The 11361-nt window shown below is 31.0% G+C and overlaps 1 protein-coding gene across 1 annotated transcript; it reads right to left on the bottom strand.

Moving 5' to 3' along the window:
* Positions 1 to 1734: 1734 nt before the first annotated feature.
* On the bottom strand, positions 1735 to 4259 carry LOC132602838 (ribonuclease 3-like). The gene is made up of 3 exons (XM_060315624.1): positions 3973 to 4259; positions 3025 to 3531; positions 1735 to 1926 (listed from the first exon to the last, which is right to left on the bottom strand). The coding sequence occupies exons 1-3, from the start codon at positions 4228 to 4230 to the stop codon at positions 1864 to 1866; spliced, it is 828 nt and encodes a 275-aa protein (XP_060171607.1). The 5' UTR covers positions 4231 to 4259; the 3' UTR covers positions 1735 to 1863.
* Positions 4260 to 11361: the final 7102 nt, after the last annotated feature.

The following is an 11361-nucleotide window of genomic DNA, read 5'->3' as shown; positions in this document are numbered from 1 at the left end:
ATAAAAAATTCTCAGTCTTCGAGAATGAAACGTAATCATCGGAACATGTCTTAAGCATATCAAATTGTGATAGCATATAATATCTTTTAAGATATTGCCACTTCTGGAGCAAATCGAAGCATACATAAAAGTAGAGAGTTCTTCTCTAATGTGTCTTCCACTAATATTATATATAATCATAATAAGCCAGTAACAATATTATCACTTCTTGTGATTAACAAAGACATGAAATAAATTACCACTTCCAGTGACTATAGGCATAAATGAATTTAGCCATAACAAGACTAAGAAAAATATTGCCACTTCAATGATCGTCTCTATATATATTTGCAAACTCTGCCGGAGTTTGAGTATATTTATTAATATAAGATATTTAAATTATAAAACTTCTGTACAATTAATTCTACATATTGATACATGAGCCAAAGTCGAATTCGTCTGTGACATAGAATTTTCTGACAAAGCTATTGCAGTGAAGATATTAAACATCACAAATGTTTTGCTTATATATGCTTTAAAAATACGATACCTGGTAAACCTTTAAGATAAGCATATGCTTTGGAAATTTGGATATGCATGAAGTTTGTAAGCTGTATGCTATTTACACATGGATCCCACAATAAATAATGGAACTTGTTATTATTAATAAGGCCTTTAAAATTTAAATGTCAGATGGAATTGTAAATCTCTTTTTGTAAGCAAGTGATGGTTACTATTGTTGTTAAGTTAGAAGTACTCCACAGCAACAGATTTAAAACCAATCACAGGAGGAATCAATTGCAGTAGAGTTTGATAAGAATATCACCTTAAGGATATACTTACAGAGGCGTCGTTGAAAATAGCCAATAAACTCAATTTAATTGAGGATGCCACGGCCGGAGATCATGTTTACTTGTTTTAGGCTGATAACGAACTAAGAAACAAATTATAAGTAATCACAAATAATATTAGAGACTCGTGCTGATAACGTGTTATAAAATAATAAAGCAAGCAAGAACAATATTGTAGACAAAGAGAAAAGAGAGCAATTCTTTATTTCTCTTGTTAGGGATTCTATACAATGAAGAGAACATCTCTATTTATAGGAGAAAGTTAACTTGGTGCCAAAGTCACAAACCCTAAAGTTTCTCCTAAAGATAGACATCCATAATTAAATAATATTTATAACAAAATCTTAATTATTCTGTTTTGTTGTCAAAAGCCCTAATCAAACCCATAATCTGTTGAAAATTTTGGTTATTATGGTCTTATAAATCGATTGGTTAGTCAAGATGATTGTACTTATGGTAGTTCACTACTAGAAAATCTCTATTTTTCCACTGAAAAATGATCGGTGGCTATTTTCCACTGAATGTCAATGGGGAAAAAAAGTAGTGTTTTCACATGAAAAAATTAGAAAATTTCCCAGCATTTAAATGAGAATTTGTTTTCCACCATGCATTTTCCCAGTGAGTTAATTCGGTGAGAATGAGATGGGAAAATCTTGTTTTGTAGCATAATTTTCCACTGACTGTCAGTGGGAAAAACCTAAATTTCTAGTAATGATTCTCATGTACTTCAATAATAGTTTTAACTAATCGGTTTAGTAGTAAAAGCGATGCTACATTAAATGAATTGATCTGTCTATACTTTGAGTGTCTGCTCTCTTTTTCCTTTGCTTGGACTCTAGTAGTTATATTTTCTTTTTGCTCTGATTTTTTAATAAGATGTGGTTTGTTCGACAAAAAAATCAAATAAAATGGAAAGATGATCACTTTATTTGCTTCATTTATTCAGTACACATCACAGTCACAACTGCGATATTATTCATCTTTCTATTGCTCATAAACTTTCTTCCAAAGCTTCACAAGATACTAAATTAAATTAGTTGACGAAGGATCTCCCATATGCTATTGGTCGAAGCTTTTCTCGGGTCCTTCGAAGAGTCTGCACACACACACAAAAATAAAAATAAAAAAAATCACTGCTTAGTTTAATATGGAAAGTTGAAACCTCTATGAAGGAGTTTAAATTATTTTTCAAATATAAAAATTTTATTTTAAAAAAGCTTGAAAAACTTAATTCATACTCCTCCTGTTTCAATTTGTTTTTCTTAGTTACAATTTGGACAATCAGAATATTTTCTTTGATCATAACTTTTCCAATAGCTTCTAATATTTATGATTTATAGTACTTTTTATATAGTTTCTAAATATGTATTTTATTTCTAAAAAATTAAAAAATTTATATCCGAATTGACACCGAACATTTATGAATCAAGCCGATCAAATTGAAACGGTGGGAGTAATAAGTCTGTTATCCATGACTACTTTTTAATCTACTATAGCAAGTTATTGTATTATTTTTTAGGTTATTAATCTAATTTATTATGGGTCAGTAAAAAATTCTTTTCTATTCCTCCTTCACGTGATCTGACAACATATTGTTTTTTTTCATCATCACCTACAATAATAACATGTCAATTTAATCTCACAAGTGAGGTCTTGGGAAGTAGACTGTACGCAGATCTTATCCCTATCTTGTGAGAGTAGAGGGGTTTTTTCTTAAAGTCCCTTGGCTCAAGTAACTTACTATAGAGTAGGTTTTTTAAAAATAAATATAAAAATAAAGCCGACATAGCAAATAATATGAAACAATAAAACAACAAAATTATGCGATAACACAGGCAAAGAAATAACATGGATAGTAACATAAATCGAAAGACAAAAAAACTACGAGTCTTGTACTAATGCTACTGCAACTCAACTACCTATTAATCTTGTACCCTAATCCCCCACCTCCATATCCTCCTATCTAAGGTCATGTCTTTGGAATATGGAATTTAAACCTTTTCTTCTTTCTTATATAGCATTTGTAAAACAATTCGATAAAATAGATTGTGAAATGGATTAGATTTAAGTTATGCACACCGACAATGAATGTGATAGCAGATTACTTACAATTTTTAACAGGCTACTAATCCATTTTTTAAAAATCTTTTCACATTATCAATGCATATAACTTAAACTCAAAGAGAGCACGTACCTGCAGGGATGAAGCTAGAGCAGGAAGTGAAGGACGATGTGGAGGTGGAGGTGGAGGTGGAGTTGGAGGTGAAGGACGAGGTACAATAATGTTTGGAGGACAACTTTTGTCATCAGTGACGAGACAACTCACAATTTTTTTTGGATCCTCTTCGTAGCAAAATGTAATTTGATTCAAATAAGCATGAGTGTTATTTTTCTTTTTGCAATTGAAGGACACAACATTCTCGTCTGCAACTTTCTTGAATGAGTTCAAGATTTCATCCTTGTTGTAAACAGCAGAGTCACAAGGGACAATTCCATCTGATTGTATTAAGTGATCTTGTAATAAATCTCCAATTTCACCAGCCAATCTTACAGCCCTGTTGAAATATTGTGTTGGACCTTTGAGTTTTTTTGTGATGCATGTTCCATAAGTCTCCCAAGCTTCTTGCCACATCTTTTTGTTATCTGTTTTGGTGAGAGATGGCCAAAATTTGTCGAGTTGAGTTACCAAATCGGGCTTAAACTGTGACAAACAAAAGTGGAGTTATATTATTAGCAACGGCAGAGTCAGAAATTTATCGACAAGAATTTCTATATATGTACACATAAAAAAGATTTTCACCTATATATATAAGATACAGTTTTCCCAGTGATTAAGTTGAACCCCCTTTAGTAAATACGCATGGCTTCGTGAATACTTGCTAGTTTTGTTGAAGATATAATCAAATAAAAATAAAAGTATGATCTCTTTAATAATTTTAGCTTTTAGATGAGATAATCATTCAATTCAATATGGTATTAGAGCAAGATAGACATTCAGAGTCTTACCGTCACCGATTAGAAAAAAAAAATAACTTTTACGTGCTTGTAGGATACGATCAAAGAAAAGAAACTATTGAACTAGGAAATGATATATAGGACATTTAATTAAGTAGAGAATTGCTGTCAGTAATAAAAACCATACCACGTCTTTCCAATTAGGTGGTTTTGTAACTGGGCATTTTTCGACAATTTTTCCATTGGAATCTGTTCCCCAAAAACCAACCAAAGTGAATTTCAGAGGAGGAATTTTATTGCATCCCACTTCAGGTTTGGGATCTTTATTACAGTAAGTTTCTGGCCATCTAAAAACTAATTGGATTTGCTTTATATCTTGTGAATAAACAGAAATAAAAAATAGTGTGAGAGTGAGAAGTAAGAGAGAGAGATTCTTCATCTTCATATATTTTTGTATAATTAGATAGTCTGAGGAAAAAGTTTGTGAATTTATAGATGGCTTATACGTTCCTTTGTCTATTTTAAAATTTTAAATTTTCCCACAAAGAAAAAAGAATATGGGGTTTTCTTCTATTTATGGCTATTTTAAATTTCTTTGAAGTCTCTATGGAAAAGGGAGCTTAGCTAGTCGGCACAATGATAAAGAGTTATTGTCGAGTGATCAGAAGGTCATGAGTTTAAGTTATGGAGATAATTTCTTAAATCCAACTTACTGACAGATTTGTGAAGTACCACGCAGACGAATTTTAATTCATATTGAAAAAAGTTTATCACACTATCAATTACTATACTATGATTAGGTGATAAATAAGGTGAAAAACATGTATTATTAATTAACATTACAATAGAAGTGCATGTAAAAAGCCAATATTGAGAATTCATTAGTTTGATATAAATATGATATTTTGCGGTTTTGAAGGTAACTATTACAAGAAATAGACGACTTCTATCCAAATCCAAGTAGGACCACCAACTCATGAGCATTGATTGTCGAATTTGTGAAATACATCGATCTAATGTGGTTTGATCCTTCCTTGGATTCAGCTCATAACGGGAGCTTTGTGAAGTACCAGACGGATAGATTTTAATTCTTATGAAAAAAATGCTTACTCACATTTTGTGCATGCAAAGGACTTTCATTACGGTACTAAATAAGATGAAGAGTTTATTATTGCTCCATTTTTATATATAAAAAAAAATTCTTTAATTTCTTTAAGACTAAATAGTACTATATGTCTCTGTCTTGTAAATTTGGATTTATTATAGAACTTGTGACATGATATTCCTTCACATTTTGTGAATGTAAAGAACTTCCATTGTAGTATTGAATAAGATGAAGAGTTAATTATTGCTCCATTTTTATATTTTAAAGTCTTTCAAAAAATTATCTTACACTACACGTTGTTATGTCTTTGTCTTAGAAATTCGAATTTATCATAGAAATCGTGACATGATATTCCTCACATTTTATGCATGTAAAGAACTTCCAATGCAGCACTAAATAAAATGAAGAGTTAACTATTGCTCTTTTTTTTTAGTTAAAAGCTTTTAAAATTATTATAAGAGTAAACAATACTATATGCCCTTGTCTTATAAATTTGGATTTATTGTAGAATGTGTGACATGATATTCCTTCACATTTTGTGCATGTAAAGCACTTTTATTGCAGTGTTAAATAAGATGAGAGTTAATTATTGCTCCATTTTTATATCTAATTTTTAAAAAAAAAACAATCTCTAAGATTAATCAATACCATATGTCTTTGTCTTAGAAATTAGGATTTATAAAATAAATTGTGACATGATATTCTTTCACATTTTGTGCATATACATAACTTTCTCGCAGTACTGAATAAGATGGAGAGCTAATTAATATTTAGAGACTAAACAACACTATATCTCTGTCTTAGAAATTTGGATTCATTTATTATAGAAATTGGACCACTTATACCACGACATATAGTTTTGTTTAGAGTTATCGTAACAATATGATATATTGCAATTATCGAACATGTTTTACATATGGATGCTTTGGTCAATTTCAATTATTGATAGAACTTTTGAAATAAAGGACCAACGATTGAAATAAGTTACATTGTATAGATAGATCATTTTAAAATGTACTATATTATACATTGAATCACTTTGACATTTTTCAACCCACTCACTCCATTTCTAAAGCACATGTTGGTCGAATATATTAATTCATTGTCCACTAATCCACATAAATAGTTAACAGCACTTGTTTTACTAACTTTCATTCATATGCAACACCGCCACGGGACTGATGACTTGGTGTTTTGTTTTTAAAAATAATTGTTGAAATAATTACTGAAAAGGGAAGGGGGAAAACAAATTAATAGGAGTGAAGGAAATAGTGCAATTGCAACAAAACTCCGATCATGAAAGAAAATTGCAATTGATTCTATGGGAATAAAGCACAATAATAACATAAAATAATGTAGCCAATAGATTAAGTCTTAAATAAATATTGTAATAGAATAAATTGTGATTTCCTTTGAACGCTATACTTTTAGCAGTTAGATATTGCGTATCACAAGAAGTGTAATCCGATCAAAGCTACACTTTTAGCAGTTTGATATTATGTATCATATAATAAGCTTGATTCCTTCCATTTCTGGATTATTAATATTATTCTTGTATTTTCGCATTTCTAGATTTTCTTTATCTAGCTACTTTTATGCTTGTTTGTTGCTACTGCCTTACCATTTCATCTTTCTTTTAGCCGAGGGTCTATCGGAAAACAACCTCTCTCTACCTTCTCAAGATAGGGGTAAGGTCTGTGTACACTTTACCTTCTTCAGTCCCACTTGTAAGTTCACACTAGGTTGTTGTATAATAAGCCTGATCCTACAAATAACCAAATAAAGTTCTTTAAATTGAAAAACACAAACAAAGCATCAAAAGAAAATTCAAAGAAATTAAACATCAAGAATTTGGCCAAAACAAAGTACAAATATCATACTGAAGCTTTTCTTTATAAAATTGTTGCAACGCTCATTACTGAATTGTTGGTGTTCCTCGACTCAAACATAAAATAATTTTCCTAATTTAAACCTTATCATAAGTCAATGTTAGTATCCTACTCATAAATTCCTCATTTTTCTTACAAATACAAATTAAGACTACCCTTGTAAGAAAATATGGATTTCAACGAAACAAAATAATAAATAATACGTCTCTCAAAAAACACATCAAGTTTCCACCCTCTAGAATTAAGTAGCACAAAATAAAAGTTAATAGATAATACCTCTCTCAAAAAGCACATCAAGTTTTCACTCTCCAGAATTAAGTAGCACAAAATAAAAGTTATGAAAGTTTGGATTGTTTTCTCAAGAGATATGAGTATGGATATATTATGAAACCCAGAATGTTCCTTGCATATTCATTAAGGTTCAGTTCTCTGATTTTAATAAATGGTCCTAATAAGTTTGACATAAAAATAACTTCTGAATAAGGACACTTTAGGAGGACGGTTCTAAAACTTCTAGAGATATTTGTCAAGCATAAGTAGCGTAGGTAACATTATTGTTAATGCATTATGTTTAATTTAACAGAAAAGTTAAACCACAAGAAAGATCCAAGTGAAATATTTATAATGGATTATAGACTCACTCTTAATACACTAAAGCCATAAAATTTGCTATATATATATTTGTCTTAGAAATTTGGATTTATTTATTACAAAAATTGGACCACTTATATATACCACGACATATAGTTTTCTCTAGAGTTATCGTAACAATATGATATATTGCAATTATCGAACATGTTTTATATATGGATGCTTTTTCCTTTGGTCAATTTCAATTATTGATAGAACTTTTGAAATGAAGGACCAACTATTGAAACATGTTTTATATATGGATGCTTTTTCCTTTGGTCAATTTCAATTATTGATAGAACTTTTGAAATAAAGGACAACCTATTGAAATAAGTTACATTGTATAGATAGATGATTTTAAAATGTATTATATTATACATTGAATCTCTTTGATATTTTCCACGTGTTTACTTCTATGCGATTATCTTAATTATGACATGATGGGCATTGAGAATGAATTATGAGATGCACCTAATATGAATGAGTTTAGTTTGTTATCAATATGAGTTAAGGATGACGATGTGTGAGATGGTTCACTCGGTAAAAGTAATTAAGCTTACTAAATGTAAACTCGTCAAGTGGGCCGGGCCGGGCCATTTAAACGTGGGCTACACGGGGTCAGGGCCGGGCCTGTCCCGGGGTCGGGCTTGGGAGAGAAAGGGGTGTCCGGTCCAGCCCCTACCCGGATAGGGGGTACACCGCGGGCTAACAGGGCCGGATCGGGTTTTAGTTTTTTTTTTTTAAATTCTAATACTAAAATAGACATTTACATCTAATGATAAATTTGCTAAACTAAAAATAAAAAAAATAAAAAAATTAGTCGTTGCCAATTTTTCTTCTACTGAAGTGATGGAATTTCTACTATATTAGAAGAGTGGGTTTGGTCTTCAACCACCCACTCTTCTAACATAGTGAATTAAAATAATAAAAAAAATTAAGGTGGGGTCCACGTTATAGAACTAGGAGAGAATTGGAAAAAAAGGGTTGATCGTCAACCATTCACTCTTCTAATATAGTGAATTAAAATAATAAAAAAATTCTACTATATTAGAAGAGTGGGTTTGATCGTCAACCACCCACTCTTCTAATATAGTGAATTAAAATAATTTTTTAAAAAAATTAAGGTGGGGTTCATGTTAAAGAATTAGGAGACAATTGGAAAAAAGGGTTTGGTTGTCAACCACCCACTCTTCTTAATATAGTGAATTAAAATAATTTAAAAAAAATTAAGGTGGGGTCCACGTTAAAGAATTAGGAGACAATTGGAAAAAAAATTAAGGTGGGGTCCACATGAAGAAATAAGAGACGATTGCAGGAAAAAAATAATTAAGGTGGGGTCCACGTGAAGAAGTAGGAGACAAATACAAAAACAAAAAAAAGGACATTTAAATAATGATAATAAGTTCAGAAAATGGTAAAGGTACGCTTAGAGAAAAATTAAAGAAAAGAAATTCAGGAAAAAAGAAATAACGATTTAAATTGAACACAAAAAATGCTAAAGAAGTCAGAAAATCAAAAAATTTAAAACTTATACCTTTGGGTAAGGATAAAAATGCACTAATTTTAGACACATATGTCTCACACAAATAATGAAGAATAACATCAAGACAAAATATAAACGGTCAAGAAACGTATACACATATTTTCTTAAAATGATGAAGTTGTTCTATACTTAAAAATTTAAAATTACAACAGATGCTAACACATGAAAGCGCTTTTCAATGTTGTTGAGTAGAAAGAGATGATGCATGAAACTCGGTAGGAGAAGGTGTATTTCAAATGTTTCAATGGGCGAACCAAATCAGGAAAGTCATATATGGGAGAAGCGGACTAAGTAAAATAATTTATTGATATTTTCAATTAATTGAATAATAATACTTTCTAAAATAAAAATTCCATAATCATATTACTAAAAGGTACTCTCTCTGTCCTAATTTATGTGACATAATTTGACTAAGCACGAAGTTTAAAAAAGAAAGGAAAGAACTTTGAAACTTGTGATCTAAAATAAGTCATAGATATTTGTGTGGATTTAAATCATTTCATTAAAGGTAAAAAAGAAGTTTCAAGTTAAATGATTTTTTAAACATAAAAATATATCATTTTTATTTAGACATGCTAAAAAGAAAAGTGTGGTACTATTTTATGTGTAGGGCCCGTGCTAGCACGGACTTTCATCATTTAGTTAGACAAAGATACAAGATACACTAGTTAATATTCATATACTCGGCATTAACTATTGAGAACGATTAATATTTGTCAAGCAAGCTAGTGTGCAGAAGATGTAAATTAGGTACAACTATTCTATCTAAAAAATATATTAAACCAAATATCCTTTGAATCTCAACCTTGCTATATTTAAGTAATGTCTCACAACGAGAGCATTAGTTTATTAGTGAAAACTGTCTCAAAATTTAGAAACAAAATAATTTCTCCCTCCACAATACGATCAATATTATATGTGTAATAAGTTTTTTTTTCTGCTGATGTTAATTGATTTGCCAACAATGTATGATGGCAAAGCCAATCAACTAGCCTTGGTGGAGCCATTTCAATCTAGAGTAATGCTCAAAATCTCCATACAACGTTAGTATTACTTTTAAAAAATATAGAGCCCGTTTGGATTGACTTATAAGTTGTTTTCAGTTTTTTTGAATGTTTGGCTGACCAGCTTAAAGTCATTTTGTGCTTAAAATAAGCCAAAAAAATAATTGGGTCAATTTGACTTAGCTTATCTAAAGCAGCTTATAAGCTGAAAATAACTTATAAGTCAAAAAAAATAAGTTAGACTACCCCAACTTTTTTTTTAGCTTATAAGCTGCAAACAGCTTATAGGCATAAGCCCATGCTCATAGTCCAGCTTCCAACAAGTCTCCAAACAACGCTATTACTTTCTAAAAATGTAGTCCAGCTTCCAACAGGTCGCACTGCGCTTCAAATGGTAATATTACAAATCTATATGCTCTGTATAATAGTTGATAACTTTAGCTTCTTTTTTTTTTTTTTTTTTTTAAATTGAAGTGGGTGGCGCCGGTGCCTTGGTGGGTCATCACCCAGGCTGTCCACCTTGTCCGGCCTAGTCCCCTAATAAATCCCACCTATCCCAGCCCCTTACCCTCTTTAGCTAGGTCCGTGCTGAGCCTATGGTGGCCCGGGTTTAGCAGGCTAGGTTCGGGCCGGCCCGCCCACATGCTTAACTAAATGTTAATCACAATGCCTTAGGCCCCAACTAGCTAGTTAATTTGCCCGTCATATATAGAGCATGACTCAATAATTCATGGCGATTAGAGTGATCAAAATTCTCCTCATCAAACAGTAAAAAAGAATAATTTCAATCAAACTTTTTGATGTTAGCCGCACATCCTAGAAGCAGGGGCAGAGCTAGAGATCAACTTTTTTATGTATATAGCAGATCATGAATCTCCTTTGTGAAAATTCTGCCAAGGTCACTAAAACAGATGTTGACATTAATTATCTTATAAATAAAGATAAATAAGATGGATTAGATGCTCTTTGCTATTTTAAATTTTGCACAAAGTATGAAACATGCATGCACTTAAAAACAAATATCAAAAGGATAAATATGTGGATTAGATGCTCTTTGTTATTTCAAACTTGTTGAAGGTATAAAACATGCACTTAAAAACAAATTTCAGAAGATAAATAAGATGGATTAGATGCTCTTTGGTATTTCAAACTTGTAGAAGGTATAAATCATCATGAACTTAAAAACAAATTCCAGAAGATAAACAAGATGGATTACATGCTCTTTAATTGGTATTTCAAACATGCAAATGGTGTAAATCATGCACTTGTAAATAATTCTCACAAGTATATTGAAATGTGTCCAATACGACACCGTTTAAGACAAATTAAAACGGTGGTTAATTACATATATACCGTATTGCATACGTGGTCCTAGAAGAGGTACAAAATTCAATAATTGAGATTT

Source organism: Lycium barbarum, chromosome 7 (genome assembly GCF_019175385.1).
Source record: "Lycium barbarum isolate Lr01 chromosome 7, ASM1917538v2, whole genome shotgun sequence".
NCBI classification, from domain to species: Eukaryota; Viridiplantae; Streptophyta; class Magnoliopsida; order Solanales; family Solanaceae; genus Lycium; species Lycium barbarum.
This window is presented reverse-complemented; position numbering and strand designations above follow the sequence as displayed.

Bases quoted from the DNA above. Each gene is read 5' to 3' on its own strand.
- LOC132602838 (XM_060315624.1), bottom strand. From the start codon at position 4,230: ATGAAGATGAAGAATCTCTCTCTCTTACTTCTCACTCTCACACTATTT. The intron at 3,532-3,972 runs GTATGGTTTTTA...TGTTTGTCACAG, and splicing joins CACCTAATTGGAAAGACGTG to TTTAAGCCCGATTTGGTAAC. The intron at 1,927-3,024 runs GTACGTGCTCTC...GTGTGTGTGCAG, and splicing joins CTCTAGCTTCATCCCTGCAG to ACTCTTCGAAGGACCCGAGA.